General features: G+C 38.3%; 2 protein-coding genes across 2 annotated transcripts in view; both read right to left on the bottom strand.

Annotated features, from left to right (window-relative positions):
- Window positions 1–18,608, bottom strand: part of LOC121927575 (phosphatidylinositol 4-phosphate 3-kinase C2 domain-containing subunit alpha-like) — a 376,515-nt gene that overhangs the window by 175,050 nt on the left and 182,857 nt on the right. The gene's annotated exons all lie outside the window — the stretch shown is intronic.
- Window positions 1–18,608, bottom strand: part of ABCC8 (ATP binding cassette subfamily C member 8) — a 93,861-nt gene that overhangs the window by 8,693 nt on the left and 66,560 nt on the right. Inside the window, exons 21-29 of the mRNA XM_042446514.1 lie at window positions 16,424–16,561; window positions 13,903–14,028; window positions 12,066–12,165; window positions 8,923–9,161; window positions 6,200–6,366; window positions 5,416–5,485; window positions 3,883–4,040; window positions 3,474–3,566; window positions 949–1,051 (exon numbers count right to left, since the gene is read on the bottom strand). Of these exons, the coding sequence (XP_042302448.1) occupies window positions 949–1,051; window positions 3,474–3,566; window positions 3,883–4,040; window positions 5,416–5,485; window positions 6,200–6,366; window positions 8,923–9,161; window positions 12,066–12,165; window positions 13,903–14,028; window positions 16,424–16,561 (1,194 nt within the window). The remainder of the gene's footprint in view (window positions 1–948; window positions 1,052–3,473; window positions 3,567–3,882; window positions 4,041–5,415; window positions 5,486–6,199; window positions 6,367–8,922; window positions 9,162–12,065; window positions 12,166–13,902; window positions 14,029–16,423; window positions 16,562–18,608) is intronic.

Here is an 18,608-nt window from a genome sequence, read left to right as displayed (position 1 = left end):
TTCTGTACAGTCCTTAGTGACAGGGTACTATAAGAGATTTGCCTGTGCCTTTTTTGACAGGTGACTTCCCAAGACACCTCTCTTATCTTGGTTCTGAGGATTGAACAAAGCCAGACATTAAAGAACCAGTCAGTTCTTGACAAAGCAAGCCGCTGCTTGGAAGCTAGTGCTACTGGGTGGCTGCCTCCTTCTTTGGTGGTAATACACAAAAGCAGCAGATTCGGAGGCTGCTCACTGCCATTTGCCTATTATTTACACAGAGAGGCCTTGAACAACTTTCTGTGCAAGTAGTGAGAATGTGAAACAATTCACAGAATGGTCTGTAATTTGATTGAGAGTTCCTGCATGGCAGGGGGCTGGACTGGATGGCCCTTGTGGTCTCTTCCAACTCTACGATTCTTTGATTCAATGAGATCAGGTTGACTGGTATAAGTTCTTTACCAGTTTCAACAGTAATTAACAATAATCTGTAATTAGGTTCATTTTCTGCCCAGTTTCTAAAAGGTAGTAGGCAACAAATAATTATGTGGTTAAGTCAGCTATTTAGGCAGTCACAGCGAAATTGTGCTGTATGTGATCCTCTATGACTCTGTAAATTTCTTTAGATATGATGTTTCAGGGAGTACATGGCAACTGATGTTTACTAGTTAATATAATAACATTGCTTTTGGGATCCGGCCCTGTAATTTGTAAAAATGACATAATATGGACAATTCATAAAAGCATTAAATGACAGTGTGGATTGGCTGCTTTTCCTTTCTGAATGCCTCCCATTCCTTTGACATCTGTATGACCAGTAAAATTCAACAAAGTTAAGATTGTCTTGGTTAGAAACAAGGTTTTTCTATTAATTTGGTTGCTATGCATTTGTTAAAGGTACAAGTACGTTATAAGAACGTACAATATCATGACAAAACACATAATTTTATATAGCCTTAGAGCACTTACCATCCGAACTTCCAGCCAGCGATTGGCAGCTGTAAGGAAAAGGGAAGCGATGTTGTTAGAATCTGTATATTCAAGGAGCTTCTGTTTAAACCGGGATTCATACCTTTGGAAAAGAAGAATGATACAGATGTTAGGATAACAGTTGATTCTGTAAGAAGAAGACAGATTTAACATAAGGCCTGCTTATGTTAAATAAGCAGTTTTGAAAGGAACATGGGGACTAACAATGGTAGAGAAATATAAATAAATACAAACTGGTATAAACTGTTTGTTATAAAGGAATACAAATCTTTATATGTATAATCACACTAGCAATAGCTAGGAGGATAGGGAAGGTTATTTTGAGAATCATACAGTTCTGTGACTTTTAAAAGTATTACTGTCTTTAGATTATTACAATGTATAATCCATTTGTGCTGGTTAATTATTTAGTTTTATATTCTAGTTCTTTGCTATCAGACATTACTTAGTCATAGGTTAAGTTCATGCAGAGTTCATGTTTCAGTATAGCTTAGCTTAAATGCAGCAGAAGGCAGTTCTGTAATAGACAAAATAGCATGCAGGGAATTATAAAAATATACTTGAAGATTTATTTGTTGCAGATAATTGTTTTCAACCCATGTTGATCAAATTTGGACAGCTACAATGAGGGTCAAGGTAAACAAGGATGTGCTAAATTAGTTCCTTAACTTGATTCTGTTACTGGGATAATTTTAGAAATGCAAGATCTGAGAGCTTTGCCTAGAGTTCAGTTTTCAAATGTCCCTTCTATTGCATGTGAGGCAGCTGTGGAAAAACACTAGATATAGCTAAGCTGTATATGGAACTTGCAGCAAATAAAATACTGAACTAATAAACGTCTAGCCCAAACATACACAGATATTTATAAATTAGTTTGAAATCAGTTTGCCAGACTAAATTTTGAACCGGTCCTCTCACAAAGCAATTTATTTCAAGGTATCAAAGTCTAGATCCAACAAACAAACAAGCCATTGGTCCAGCATTAATATTACTAGCAGATGAGGAACGAGAAGTCAAGAAGGCACACTGGTGAATAGGCTGTGGATCACTTAGACAGGTTAAAGAGAACAAAGATAACAAAAACATCAGGGAAGCTTTAAGAAAAGGCTAACAATAAAGTATGTCCAGAAACCTCAGCTGGGCAAAATGCTGTGGCTACAGTGTTATCTAGGTTGTGTTTACAGACCAAGGCTGGAATTCATGATCACAGTTACAAGTGTGTAATCTAGCACTACACATTAATATGTGATTCCTATTAATGATCCCAACATAGTCAATAGCATGTTGCCCAGTAAATCGAGATTTGGGGGTGGGGATGGTTTGGAGATACTACTTAGTTATGAAACTAAGATAGTTATGAAACTAAATATTAGATGGAGAATTCTGGTCCAAGTTTTGAAGCATCTGCACCTGCTTCCAACTTGTTTCAAAGCCCAATTCAAGGTTCTTAGAAAAACATAACTGGTTGGGAAACTGTTTCCTCTTGTATGAGCCTGGTCATAATTTACATCTGTGATATGAGATTCTATTATTTTTTTTCTTCTCCTAAAGAAGTGAGTTTCTTAGACATTCTAATCAGGGCCCTTCATGTAACTGAGCCCTGTTATGGGACACCCTCCACCAGGAGATAGGCTACTCTTTATCATCCTTTAGATATCCAGCAAACACAGTATTGTTGCATTTAGTTTTTAATAATTAATGCTGCTGTTTTTATTATTAAGGCTCAGTTTACTTGTACAAAAAGTTGTTCAGCTTTTTGTAGTTTCTGTATTTTATTCTTATTTGCATATCAACTCAGTGAGTGGAGAGACAATCTTAAAAAATATTCTAAATAAATGAAAATATTAATAGATTGCTTGTATACCACACACACACACACACACACACAGAGAGAGAGAGAGAGAGAGAGAGAGAGAGAGAGAGAGAGAGGAACAGAGTCTTTCAGCTTGTCTGCCAAGATTAAGAGAGGTGGATTTGCTTGTCATAGTTTTGTTTGCTCACAATGTATTACAGATATTGCTGTTAAACATGGGACATGTAATAGTGTGTTAATTGTTAAGACTGTTGCCCACATTTGTTTGTGGTTAATGAGCAGGAAGGTGGCTGAGGCTGTGCCTAGAGAGCCAACGTCAGTCTCTTGAGAACAACTGGCGTGAGAGAAGGAGTGGGGCCTTCCATGGAAAAGAGGAAAAATAGTGTGTCTATGTTTAATAATGAATGAGATTATGGCCTGCTTAAAATTTGAATTTATGTATGCTTTAAATATGCATTGCTAATGCTGGCTTTTCTGTTCTGACAGCATATGTCTATGGAGCACATCCATAGTTTCTGACAAAGGTTTTCCAATTTTACGATTGAAGTCTTCTGAGCCAAACATATATACGTGCAGAAATAAAATTGCAATTATATGTCCTTATCAGATATGGAGTCAGGATATTTATTTAGCACATAATGAATACATTTCTTGTAGTGTTGGAAAACAAGTGCAATAAAGATAAAAATACCTGAATGCCCGTATAGTTGTCAGACCTTCCACAGTCTCTGAGAAGTGAGAAAGTAATGGGAGCTGAGTACTGTCATCTAACTGCTGCAGGTCCCTAAAAACAGATGTTAATGTTTTATTTTTAAAACCTATTGGTTTTAAAAGAAGGAGTCGGCCTCCCTCCACCCACCCACACATTACATTTTAAATTTTTGGAAGAGATGTGGTATTTTAAAAATAAAAACACATCAAGTTATCTGGCTCAATAAAATAAAAGCACAAAAGTCTGTTTCTTTTTATTGATGTGTTTTTAACCAGTGTGAGGTATTTAGCATTTGTGTTTCTATGTTGCGTCATATGTATATACACACAAATTTACATGGAAGCAAACTATTTCCCCTTACATTTTAATATACTTGTGAAATGCTTACCTTGATGCTACTCTAAAGTACTTTTGGATGAAATAGCATATGACAGCAAGAGGAACTAGTGCTATGAGAAACACAGGCGTAACATATGAAATCACAGCAAGTGCTGATAAACAGAGCAAGGTGGAACGGCTCAAACACTCCAGGGTGGCAGGAATATGCTAAGCAAATAAACACAGAGAACATAACAATAAGTACTAAGCGATATACAAATAAGTCAAAGATTAAATGAAATCAGTAGTGACATCATATATGATTTTGAATATTTTCCAGTAAACCAAGTGGGGGATACAGTATTGGTAAAAATGTTAATATATAGCTGCACTGCTTAGGCAGAGTTTTTTCTACATGTCTATCATTGGATGAAATTTAGAACTACAAATGACATAATTCTATGTAGGAAAAGTTTAAACACAATTAATTGCATAAGACTAAGCTATGAGAAGTTGACATCTGGACAGAAGAATCCTAACCCGCTTTCAGCAGATACATGGGTTGGGACAGCATGTCTTAATATCTGAACCAAGGCCTGTGCACTAACTTTGATTTATTTAAAGGTAAAAAGGTAAAGGTAGTCTCTTGACATGAATGTCTAGTGTAACTAACTATGGGGGGTGTTGCTCATCTCCGTTACTAAGCTGAAGAACCAGAGTTGTCCAAGGTGGTCATGCGATCAGTACGACTGCACTGAATGCTGTTACCTTCCCATCGAAGTGGTACCTATCTATCTACTTGCATTTGCATGCTTTTGAACTGCTAGATTGGCAGAAGCTGGGACTATTGACAGAAGCTCATTCCATCATGCAGCATTCGGGCCTCGGACTGCCAACCTTCTGATCTTCTGATTGTCAGAATTGGCATCTTAACCACTAAACCACCACATCATTATTTATTGGGGACAATTAATTGGGATCTGAAACCACAGTTTGAATTTGGCTTGTAAACCACAGTTTGTACTAACTTGGGTTTATTATCTATCTGAAATCACAACTAAGGCCTTTGCCAGGAAGATGCTGTGGAATGGAGACAGAAGTGACCTGATAAAGATGATCAGATCAGAAATAAAAGAAGACAAGCAATTCAAAAGCATGGTTTGGCTGTGGTATATTTGAAAGTTCAAATTATGGTGTGGATTCTCAGTTTGGTTAAAGCAAATGACTGTATATTGCTGTACATCTGAAGACCCTGAAACTAAACTAACAACAGAAATGTCAGACAAATGTAACCTTTGGATGCAGCTGTTCAAGCTCTGATGGCATGGTAGCTTTTAATATGACTGTTAAAAAAAAAAGTCAGCCTCCCCTAATGAGGAGCCATATGTTTCCTTTTCTTTTTTATTTGAAAGATTTACATTGAAGAATTTAAATGTTAGAATATAAGAATTAAGCATCACATTTAAGATTTCCTCTTAGCATGCAATCATTGTTTATATTGTCGAAATACAGCCTAAATATAGTTTGCATTCAGAATTGTTATTGCATTGAAAATGCCTGAGAAAATTAAAATTCACTTTTACTGAATAGCATTGAAAAGTACCTGGTCAATAGTGTTACAGTCAGCCGAAAATCTGTTCAGTATACTTCCCAGTGGTGTTGTTTCAAAAAACCTGTTCATAAGCAATAAAGACCACCAAATTTGACACTGAAAAAGTTTTAAAATTGAATTATGCCGATTTTAATTATTCCTAGACTATGTGCTTTACTGTAGCCTATTACACTCTATAATTTAACAAAGGGAAGCAAGAGAATTGCTGATTATGCTATTCTAAACAATATAATTGCATTAACTCTGCATCACCCTTTCAGATTCCTTAATTCCTTGAACTAAGTGAATAATACAATTACCCTAGCAAAATCTTTCCTATGAAAAGATAGAAAGCAGAAAACTTGCCAACTATCTGAATATCAAATCAATAACACAATTAACAAATCATTTCATAAACATAGCATAATACTGATTTTCCATTCAATGGTAATATATTAGGTTTCTAAGAATCAGTCTACATATCCAGAACAAAATACAGTTAGGTTTTCACCCAAGGCTCATTGTGTCAAGTGGAAAATAAGATGAGAACAGTGCACTAGATTAGACCATTCATGGCTTTCTGATATCATCCCATAGTTCTTGTTTATTTTGAGGAAAGAAGATAGACTATAATTTTATAATGCAGTTCATGCCTGAAGTCGTTTCCACAGATTGCTCTAAAAGTTGAAGAAGTAACTAAATAACAAATCATATATGGCGAAACTGCAGGTAAAATATTCTAATTTATATTGTGTGTGTATATAATTTACTTTTCTGATTTCATATAGCAGAGTACCTCATTGGGGCCAAAATAATTTTATTCAGCAGAAGACAATGTAGTTTCTTGGCAACTTTTAAACCAGTCCATTCTACTGCTATTGATGTTACAAGACATAGTATAATTCCAAGGCTGCAAAGAATGGTGAATATCTTTGAATAGTGGGTATGGTCAAATCTGCATTCCTAAAGAAAGAAGAACAGAAAAGAATGACTCTGAAAGAAAAGAAAAACATTCAGTACTTGGAGTCATTTAAATGTACAAGATCAATGGCCCTAGGACATTTTACCCTTACCTATATACAATATACACAGTTAGTGTGGTGCAATGGTTTGAGCATTTGACATTGGACCTTATCATACGGGGGAAATCGGGGGGGGGGGGGGAATTGGGGGTTTAAACAGCGATTATCCTGTGCAAAATACGATACTGCAATTAAGATTTTCACACACATCGCTATTAACAGGCAATAAACAGCAACACATCATTTTCAGGATTTCCCTGTAAATTATTTGTTGTTGTTTATTGCCTGTTTAATAGCGACGCCGTGTGAAAATCTTAATTGCGATATCACATTTTGCATTGGATAATCACTGTTTAAACTCCTGATCTTGTTCAGTTTCCCCCATGTGATAAGGTCCTATGACTCTGGAGACCAGGGTTTAAATCCCTGTTCAGCCATGGAAACTCACTGAATGCAAAGGCAAACCCCCCTCTGAACATATCTTGCTAAGGAAACCCCATGATAGGGTTGCCTCAGTGTCAGTGGCATCACTAGGGGGGGGTGCAGACCACACCAGGTGACACTCTAAGAGGGTGACACCACTGCTCCTCAAACACCTACTTTTTGGCAAAAATGGGATGTGGCATTCATCTGCTTCCAGTTTAAATGCTTTAAAAGATGGTGGGAGTGGGGGTGAAGCTTAGTGGAGGGAGAAAGGAGAGGCTCCAGAATTTTTTAAAATTCAAATTTCAAAAGTTTAAATTTTTAATTTTTTAAACAACATTTGATTTTTTAAAAAACATTCTTTTTAAATTTTCTTTAAAAACATCACATTTTAACCAAATCTTCACTAGGTTGTACATATGATATTGTAATTTGAAGGTATAACTTTAATTTTGCTAGTTGTTTATGTCACAGCTATTAGCATTACATTCAATGCTATGCCTATATTTACAAATTACGATTTACGATTAACATTAGTGCAAAAAAAAGTATTGCTAAGGATTCTGTGTGGTGTGAAATGGGAGGAGTTCAATGAGGGGGTTGACACCATGAGTCACTGCACTGGGTGACACCAACCCTAGGGATGCCACTGCTTAGTGTTGCTCTAAATCAGAAATGACTTGAAGGTACAGAATGACAACAAATATATTCACCCCATCTCTTTGAAAATAGCGTATTCAGCATTTATATTTTCATATTTGTTAAAACCCAGCCTTTTCATTGGACAATGATTTCAGTTAAGCATTAAAATAAATTTCAAATATAGTGGCTAAAATAGATTAACAGTTATATCTATCTAAATTATTACTTATTTTCAGTCAGATTGTTTGCGCATTAACACAAATTGCCCCAAATACTTCAAACTGGATATTAATTAAATAACGCAAACACCACATCCAGCCCACAGGATTAATTAGTCCCTTCTGGAAACTGTAATAACAATGGTGTTCTTTGAATCAATTATGTCTTTTAACACTGACAACATTTCCATGACCTTTCTGTTTATCTAAGATGTAATTCTACAAATAGGTTGTCACAGTTATGCGTCATTTGTAACTTCAACAAAAAGTTTCAGAAAATCTAACTCCTTAACAAAATATTAAAGGTTTTCTTATATTAATATCATATAACAATAATGGTTTGTATCAGGCTGTTTGCTTTTATGAAATAAAGAATCTCCATGATGGGAAATAAATATATTATCATTATATGTATTAATGATATGACCAAGGAAGTAGAACTCACATGATGCGCATTTCAACAGATATTAAAGAAAAATGGAAGGGAAAAAAATTGAGTTACTATTTTGGGTGATATTCTTCTGTTTTTCACAATGCCTCTGTCTCCCTGCAGTTTACCAATATTTTGTGAACATTTGTGTCTCCTGTTCACATTATGAAATATAGACATTATTTTTTCCAACAGAGATTAATGTTTCTACTCAAAAAGTTAGTGAGTGAAGTGACTTTAAGGCTTCCATTGTCTTAAAGCAGAAGCTAGATGGAAGATTGTTAAACTGTATGTCATTTAAAAAGAACAGTGAAATGAAACTGAGATACTGACAACAATTGCACCTACCACCATTTATAAAGAAACCCCAAATGTATTTAACTCAGGAGTAAATTTCATCGAGGTCATCTTGGTAAGACTGTTTAGGAATGCAGCAGTGCTCAAATTATAAGACACAGTTACTATGTTTAGAAGGCTAGCAGGCATGATTTGGCTAAAAGTGAGAGGAGTCAAGATGTGATGCTTGTGGGTTTCATTAAGGACTATCCTATCTTTTCCCTCACAATCCTGTGTTGTAGCATTAAAGGATAAGCAGTTTAAGCAAGTTTCCATCCTGTTTGTTATAAAACCTACACTGCTACAAGCTCAGAGAGGCAAAACAACAGCAGTAATCTCTGCTGAGATTACTTTCAAGGATTTTCTGCAGCCCTTCATTATGAAAAGGCAAAAACTTCAGGGAAAGCCTGTGAATTTTGTATAACATGTGTTAAAGAAACACTATTACCTGTTCATCAGTGCAGTTTTTTTCTCCCCTGGGAGCAATGGCATTAGATGTCCAATGGGCTAGCCAAAAGTCAGTGGACACCATCACTGAATGCTTCAGCAGTTGTGAAAGGACCAGCAAAGGCAAGAGGAGGAATCCTGCTGAGCTAAGGTATTTTCCGCACGCTTGCCATGGCATCTTTGCTCTTTGATGAAGGACAGAAGACAGATTATCATCATCATCACTTTCTGGTGTTTCATCTGTAAACAAATGCACAAAAAATGTTAGCTCAGTACTGGCTAAATCCCTGCATTTTTACTTAGAAATAAAGGCTTACTGAGTTCCAGTGCGCCAATCAATGTGTGCAGGACTACAGTCTTACATTAAGCCCCATTCCCACTGGCCCAGTTAACGTGGGTGGATCTGGGTAGATCCAGGGGCCGTTTCCACTGGGGTATAACGCGGGTTACGAAGCGAATTCAGAAAGTAGCGTGCCCATTTGAACCCGATTTAAACCTAGAACGGTTCTAGATCACCCCGCATGCGTTCCCATTTGAAATCGATTCATTTTTTGGTTCTTTTTATAAACCGCGTTAAAGGCGTATAACCCACGTTAAAAAAATAGAAGGGTCGAACCTTCTATTTTTTCCTTGATTCGGGATAGGAATCAGGTTATTTAAATGGGAACGATCAGCCTCTGAAATCGGGTTAGCTGGATGGGAGGAGCGGAGCGATGGGCCGGCTTGGGGGAGTCACCCTTTCTGTCCCCATCCGTCGTGGCCATCGCCATCTTTTGCTTCCCTCACCCCTTTTTTCTGCTGCGGTCTTTCAATAAGAGATAAGGATTTTTTTATTTTTATTTTATTTTAATGGTTTACAGGCGCTTAATCTCTTCAGCATCCGTGCCACTCAAGGAGAGGGTTGCTGCACAGCAATCTTGGGGGAGATAAGGAAACCGTGTGTGTGTGTATCAATGAACACCATTTGTAATGGAGGGAAAGAGTGCTCCCTCCCTGGGCTGTCTATAGAGCCATGAAGCGGGGATCCGTCCTGCAAAACCCATCATAGTTCCTCTGGAAGGAGCTTTCCCTAAGCAAGCAGCCTCCGCCAGCCTCTCTGGGGTCTTTTTTCAAAGGCAGAAGCCTAGCAGAAGTGCTTTGGGGAGGCAGTTTCTCTCTCCCCTCAACCATCCTTCCCCACGGATAATTGCAGGACTCCCCTTCCTTCGAAGGGAGAGACCAGAGAGGGAGGAAAAAGGAAGGAAAAAAAATCTGTCTTCAGAATTCACCCTGCAAGCGCAGGCTCCCAGCTGTGGGCAAAGCTATCCCTCCTTTCCCTCCTAAACACACACACAGCCTCGCAGAGCAGAGGAGTAACCCAAAACCTTCTGTCCTGTCCTCCCCCCAGGAGACAGAAGGAAAAAAAAATGCAAGCCTGCTCTTTGTTTGAGAAGGAAGGCTATTCTCCCTTTCCTCACATCTTATCCTCCTTCCCTTTCCCGCCACACTTTAAGTGCCTCCTCATTGGCTCTTTTATAAAAAAACCCGCGAAATTTAAAAGTGACGTTTTTATGACGTTGCTTTGATTGACAGCCCCAAAATGGTGAGTGGGAACGAAATAAGGCTAAAACCGGTTTATATATACACTGTTTTATTTGAATAGGAACGTAAGCGGATCACTTAAAGCGAATTAGTTGGTAAATGAGAACGAAGAAGAAAAAAGCGGGATAAGACCAGGGTTATTTTGAATCGGTGTTATTTAAAACGGTGTATTTTAAATCGTTGTAAATCACAAGTGGAAACGGCCCCCCAGATGCCCCTCCCCCAAATCTCTCAGTGAGCGAGTGCCCACTACAATTGAGGGGCATTTTAACCTGCATGCCTTACCAAGAAATTACGTTATGGCTTGCGAAGAGTGATGGTTCCTTACTTGTGCTTCTACACAGATTTTCCTTTTGATCTTTTCTTGTTTACTGTACATAATACTTATCAGAAGTTTAAGAAGTTACCTGGAAGGATTGTACACAGGCCTTTAGGAATGACATCCTGTTGCTTGCATTTGTTGAGAAAGATGTCTGTCTGTACCTGGGCAAGTTTCTTGAAGAAGCTGATGGATTTCCCCTCCATTCAGCTAAATTTTGTGCTTTCCATAGTGGTAGAATTCAAAGATATAGCCGTGCTAGTTAGGGCTGGAACAGACAGGCACAATACGCCGACTTTCTGGCAGTGTCGGCATGTGGCGTACAGACAACGCACACCCCAGCATCACCCCAAAGCTGCAGTGAAGCCACACTGCCACTTACACGGTGGCAGCTTTTTGGCGCTCTGGTGGTGTGGTGTTGAGATGCTGCACACTACAGGAGCACTGAAAAGCTGTGGCAGTGGCAGAAAGGGCAACTTTTTTTCAGCCAAAAAAGGAGCAGTATTTTGCCATTTCTTTTTTTGCGTTGCAGTTTGACACCACTTTTGTATTGCAGCTCCATTCTATGGAATCTTAGGATCCGTAGATTTACAAGATCTTTAGCCTTCTCTGCCAGAGAGTGCTGGTGACTCACAAAACTGTAAATCCCAGGATTCTGTGGAAAGGAGCTATGGCAGTTAAAGGGGTGTCAAACTACATTATTTCTACAGTGTAGATGCATCCATAGACTATGCACAAATGTAACTGAATAGCACAATAATTTAGCTCAAATGCAATTAACAAGTACAGTAAAATGCTTTAATGACATTTGTATTTTGCTGCTAAAAATTCATATCATATCCTAATGCTGAATAGCATGGCCATAAGCCAAAGTAACTTCAGACCACAGCTAAAGCAGTCACATGCATTTATCACAGAGCACCGCACTAAAGCAACCTATAAAGCGTGGATGTGTATGGCTGGACAGGGTTTAAATCCAAAATCACCTGTTCAAAATGCTAGATATTCCACTCTAGCGGGGGGGGGGGGGGGGGGGGAGGAAAATAATAATATATATGTAACAAAAAACAGTATGTCAGAATGTTTCTGACAAAGACAAGCAGACTTGTCCTTTAAATAGTACTTGAAATACAAATGACTTTGCCATATTTTTTCTCCTGAAATTTCTAAGATGTTGGTATTGTTAAACTTCGAAAAGAACAGTGTAATAAATCATAATATCCCTTTTTGGATTGCTACTTCACCTTCATCCTCTTCATCATCTTGGAGTAGAGAGTCTCGAGAATACACTGTCCTTTGGAGATTCTTCCTATCCAATACAGTTTTTCTTTCAATTAAGCTCTCCTAAAAGTAGGAAAATTGATGTTGAGTATTACATATCTTTAAAAGAAATCTTGCCCACAGATATCTTCAATTTGTTGTTAGAAAGAAGTGATCCAATGCATTTAACTTACATTAATTATTAATATTTTTGATATAAATGCATCAAAAAGTCTCCTAGGTCAATCATTAGAGGCTGATGCTAATGTTAGCTCAGACATTAACTAAGGTTCAAAGATTAAGGTTAAAAAGCTGGGTTTGGTAAACATCACTGTTTCTTTTAACCACATTTAAAGATGGTGAGCTGAAACTAAGCAATGTCAAAGATGCTGTGGGCAATTCACACATGTGGGTATGCTCCCACTCTCTCAAACCCCTTGCAAAAAGCAGAGCTAACAATGATATCTGCTCTGTTCTCCAGTGACAGCATTTGCAGCAGGAGTATCTGATGGATCTATTAGCTTCAGTGATGGTGAATTCACTTTCGGAGTTATGGTTGTTTCTCTTGCAGCTGTTCCAGGTTGTACTTTGACCATCCATGGGATGGATTCTATTTCCAACAGAAATTCAGCCCTGGGAAAGCTCTCATACAACCTGGTGCATCTAGAATAGGAAAGGATTTGCTGCTTCCATGGTAATAGATTAACCTGTTGCCCCTAATTTGTAGTATATAAACACAGGAGATTTCACACCTGATTAACCCCTGAAATAGCAGGTGTTATTTCTACCTGAATTACATAGCAACACTAAGTGGGGTTTCGAAAGAGGATGTCAGATGACTTATGCTAGCCAGGATGAAAGGTGTGACAAGTTTTTTTATTTGTATTTTTTCCCCTCTCTCATCAGTGGGGTACAGTAAAACTCCCCTCACTATAAGGACCATGACCCAGACTGATATAGATGAGAGGCCAATCACTGGATCCCTTAAGAGTAACTGCAGGGCATTGGATCTAACAGATCATCCAAACTGCTGATGACCAATATCCACCCTATTTGAGGAATAAAGCATTTCTGAACCCTCTGAAAACTGCTGACCGTAGAAATACTGTTGGCATTATATTTCTGCTTGCAGGCTTCCAGAGGCAGAATGGGACCATCAGGGCCAAGATGGGTGAAAGCCACTAGAGAGGAACCTCTGCCTAATCCTAAGCCACTCTTGTGAGCTAGCTTTCAGGTTTGGGACTCCTATTTTGAAGCATTAATGCTTACCCCCGATCCTTCATGTTTTGTACAATGAAACTTGTTGGCATTCATTACTCGCATATCATGGGCAACTGCCAAATGTTAGAGGGCTAAATTGGCCTTCAGAAGCAATGGGGAGGGGGCAAACCCTCTGCCTTCTCCCCAACACAAATAATTACCAGGCTTTTCACAAAAATAACCCCCCCCCCCCATGCCTCCAAGGATCAATTGAGGTAACTTGTTAGAAAGAACTCTCTTAATCCTAAAACACATTGGGTTTTTATAAAATTGCCCCTCAAAGCTTTCTGGGTGGTACTCTTTCCAATTGTTTTCAATAATTTTGAGGGGATGCTGGGGAGCCTCAGGGCCCCCCAAAAACAACCCTGGGAGATCAATGTTGCCCATAAGCTAGGCTTTCCCCACCCTTGATATAATAAACATAGCAGTTTTGTCTCCCTTTTCTTCTACTCTAAAGCAGAATGATTCATTTATTAAACTTTAAAAAAAAAACACCTGTAAATGATTATTTCACCAAATAAAGAATAATTTAAGATGCTAGGAAAGAAAAGGAAAACATGCCTTCTCCAGCTCTTGGTCCTGTCGATTCATGAGTGTTTTCCAATGTTCAAAGAGCTCAGATTCTGATTTCTGAATGTCCTTGAGTGTGCCTTCTCTCTGAATGGTACCATCCTTCATTGCAATAATCTGCAACAGTTTAAATTGTTTATTATCAAAAGTCTATTGTCATACATTAACTGATGTTTTTAATTTGCATTTATGGATCTAACCAAATTTTAAATTTTAGATAGAGTTAGGACAAAAGTTTGGAAAAGTCCCCTTTTTGAACTATAAATAAGTTCAAGTCATTTCCAGCTTACGGTGAGCCTAAGGCAACCCTATCTTGTGGTTTTCTTGGCAAGATTCATTCAGAGGGGATTGGCTTTTGGTTTCCTTTGAGTCTAAGAAAGAATGACTTTCCCAGTGGGTTTTCATGGTTAAGCAGGAATTTGAATCCTGACCTTCAAAGTCGTAGTCCAATGTTCAAGCCATTACACCTTGCTGGTTCAAGCTAACCTGAAATCTGGTCCTTGGCCCTATAGCAGTTGCCCCACTTGTCATGTATGATTCAAAGACATAGCCCTGTGAATCTGGATCAGTATGCAAGGGGATCTTATAGCACCTTTTAGACTGAGAAAAAAAATTGGTATCATAAGCTTTCGTAGATTTAAGTCTGTTTCATCAGATGCTACCACCTTCTTTCTCTGAAGCTGCTGCCACACTGCAGAATTAATGCAGTTTGACATCACTTTATGTGTCATGGCTCCGTTTTATGGCATCCTGAGATATGTAGTTTGTTGTGGCACAGAGAAGACTGAACATCTCACAAAATTACAAATCTCAGAATTCCATAGCATTGAGCTGTAAGAGGCTGGAAGCTGCCCCAAAGCTGTGTTCCAGTCTTTGGGACTGGAGTGTGGCTTTGGCGCGGCTTCCAGCCTCTTAAGACGCACACATCATTTAAACAGCATACTTCCAAAGAGACAAGAAGCAGATTTATTCTGGCCTTTCTGTTCAGGACCTAGGTCAGACTGCATCTACACTGTATAATTAATGCAGTTTAAGATTGCCTAGATCAGTCTGGAAATGGTGTGCAATAAACTTAATAGACAGCTCAAAAGAGTCCTTCTAAAATGTATTAGAGAAACAAATAATCCAGATATCTTAATTTCTCTGAGTTCTGCCCAACCTGAACAAACATAATTCTGCTCTTCCCTTCCCAGCCATCAGAATCATCTCTGGAAGGTCCTGCAACTAATTTTTTTTCTAAGGACAATCCTTGTCTCAGAAGCAATACTGAAAGAAAGATCCTGTTGGTGGACATGGCTTTATGTTAGCCCTCAGGTTGTGGAACTCTTGACTAACTGATTTGGGTAAAGTTAATTTTAAAGCAAGTTTTAAAAACTGGTTTATTTTGTCTTTCTTCAAAGGTTAATTATTGCAAGTCAGAAATGAACAGCATTTGTCCAAAATATTAAAATTTGTGGAGAGGTGTTTTGTGGTTTGTTTGTTTGTTTTTTTTGCTTCTGCTGTTCTTTTAGTTATTTCTTTTAAAATGGGAAATGGTTTAAATTCATTTTGTGCTACTGTCAGATAAACATTTATGAACTTGGCATGAAATTTCATTGTCTAGCTTTATTTTTTTAAAAAAATATTGGAAGGTTACAGACCGCCATTTAGGATGCACTCCGCGCGTCCTAGGGTTAGGAAGGGTTGCCCCTTTCTAAGCGGCCCCGTTCCCAACACGCACGGAGCACATCCTAAATGGCAGCGCCCATCCACATGGGCGCTGCCATTTTTACGTCTTGGACGCACAGCATCCAGACATGGCGCACTGGAAGTGACGCCACGAGGGCACGCTTCACCCCTCGCGGTGCCACTTCTGCGTTTTGAAAAGGAGTGCCATTTCGGCGCTACTTTTTCGCTGTGCCGGGAAGCCTCGTGGTCTGGCCGTTGGGGCTTCCCTCCGCAGTGAATGGTGGTGGCGGGAAAACGACCGCTTGAGGGCGGTCTGTAAACCGCCATAGTGTGATCCATTTAGTGAGAGCTACAAAGGATATAAAATAAAATACAAAAAGGAAGGACTGACTGTTTTGCCAAGTTACAGCAGTACAGTGTTACAAACCATACATGTTTTATTAGGTCTGTTGGCAGCAAAAAAGGCAGAGTGGGAATTAAATATCCCAGCATTAAAATACATAAACCCTATTGATTTCAGAGGTTGAGTTAAGCTCATTTATATCTCTCCCACTGTCTTGAATCCAATTGCTAGTCCCAATTACAACATACCATTCCAATCAATGGGACCTCAGCAAAAAACACATATTGTTCCATTCAATCAACAGGCCTAATCTAGTTAGGATCAGCAATTAGACTCAAACAACTAAAATCAATGTTTTTTTTAAGGAGTATCAAGCTTTGGTTTGATGATAATGGAATTTATTGCTTAGTTTTTACTGACTCATTCATACACATATTCCTTCTTTATTTTTTCCTTGAAACAAACAAACAAACAAACAAACAAACAAAAAAGCTTCATTACCCAGTCAGCATGGGGTAGATATTGTAGCTTGTGAGTGACCAGAACAACAGTCCTCTTGTCCTCTCGTAGCATATTGAGGATTCCTTCTTGCATAAGATGGTCACTTAAGTGGATATCCAGTGCAGAAAAAGGATCATCCTAACCAACATAAAAATATATTGTCAGATAATTTCCATCGGTGCATCATTACCTTTGCAATAGAAACAAACCTTTTAAAAATCGCCCCTTTCTTTATAATATACTGCTATTATAAGGGAGAAACCAGCAAGTTAAATTTTATTGGCAAATTAATTTTGGATTTAATAAGTGTTCTTCTGATCAGTGAAGAGTAGAACACACAGCAAAATCTTTTCTAGAATGAAGTTGGGCAAAACAGAAAGGCTGAGTCTCCCATTTTCAAGGCTTGATTTCAATCATCCATTTTATTTATTTATTTATTTAGTACCATCCATGATACATGGTGCTTTATAATAGCATAAAGCATTTAGAACTACTTCAATAATTTAGAATTACTCTGAAATACCAAAAGATTTAGAAAACAAAAAAAGTTTTCTATTTGGATTTTAAAATGGTGAGAGAAGGAGTAGTCTGCAAGTTCACAGAGAGGTGATTCCAGGAATAGGGGGTGGCAAGAGAAAAAGGAAACCAAACCAAAGAGGAGGAAACCTTTGGCTGGGTGAGAAGTATTTCCAGAGAACAGATTCCTAACAGGGTGGTAAAAGAGTTGCGAGATAAGGAGGAGCTAGGTTATGTAGGATGTTGATTGTCAGAATAAGCATCTTACAGTAATCCTAGAGGGAATAGGTAGCCAACGGAGGGATATGAAAACTGGGTAACATGATCAAAACAATGGTCCAAAAAGATAATCTTAGCAGCAGAATGAAGAATGGAAACCAAAGGACTAAGATGAGATAACAGAAAACCAGTCAAAAGACAATTACAGTAACTGAGATGGGAAATGGACTAAAGCAAGGTGGGGAAGCAGAGAGGAAAGGTCTAATTTTAATGATGTTATAAAGGAAAAATTGACACTCCAATATGAGGAACAAAGGACACTAAAGAGTCAAAGACAAAGCCAAGTCTCCATGCTTCCTTCACAGGATGGATGGGAACATTATTGACAGTGATGGAAAATGTAGAATGTAATGAAGTAGAGCTACAGTTGGGTATCATCAGTATAAAGGTGGTATTGAAATCCATATGAACTGATAATATTACCTAACAATAGTGTGTAACGAGAAAACAAAAAAAGGGCCCAGAATGGAGCCCTGAGGAACCCCAACCAAAAGGGGAAAGGAAGAGGATGCATGACCAGCAGGTACCACATTAAATGACCAGCCTGAGTTTTAAGCTGAAAACCAGCTGAAAACTGAGTAAGTGAACCTTAAGTCGTGAAATAAATCCAACAAAAGAGCATGATCAACAGCATCAAAGGCTGCAAAAAGATCAAGAAGAATAAGGGTGGAATATAGACCTTTTTACTTGGGCTGAAGGAGGTTGTTTGTTGTTTTTGTGAGAGCTGTCTCGGTAGAATGTAAAGGGCTGAATCCGGACTGAAAAGGATCCAATACAGAATTGAGTATGGAAGGTGAGGCACTGAGCATAATCAGCACATTCCAATACTTTTGAGAGGAAAGGCAATAGTGAAATCGGATGAAAATTAGAGAGAGAGGAAGGGTTGAGTGAAGACTTTTTGAGGATGGGAAAGATCATGGCATGTTTAAACTCAGAAGGAAATGAGCCAGAGGAAAGTGACAGATTAATGATATGACAAAGAAAAGGGAAAATAGTTGGGGAAATGGTAATAAAAAAGCAAAAAGGAACAGGATCCAGAAAAACAGGTTGAAGGATTTGAAGACTTCAACATTTTGGACAATTCATCTAACAAGACAGAGTAAAAAGAAGAAATTGTGGAACAAGAGGGCATTTGATATGTTGATAATGAAGAGGATTCAAGATCAGAGAGAGAAGAATGAAGGTTTCAGTTCTGGTATTGAAAAAAATTGCAAAATCATCAGCAGAAAATGATTGAAGAAGAGGTGAATGGGAAGGGTTTAGAAGATGACTATGGCCTGTTACAGACAGGCAAAATAAAGCTGCTTTGAGTCACAGTGGAGGTATGGTGTTTCAATGATGCATGCGTCCTAAGAGTCCAGAAGCCACACCAAAGACATGCTCCAGTCCT

This window comes from Sceloporus undulatus, chromosome 1, assembly GCF_019175285.1.
Source record: "Sceloporus undulatus isolate JIND9_A2432 ecotype Alabama chromosome 1, SceUnd_v1.1, whole genome shotgun sequence".
NCBI classification, from domain to species: domain Eukaryota; kingdom Metazoa; phylum Chordata; class Lepidosauria; order Squamata; family Phrynosomatidae; genus Sceloporus; species Sceloporus undulatus.
The sequence above is the reverse complement of the archived record's forward strand: the minus strand, read 5'-3'. Positions and strand labels throughout refer to the sequence as shown.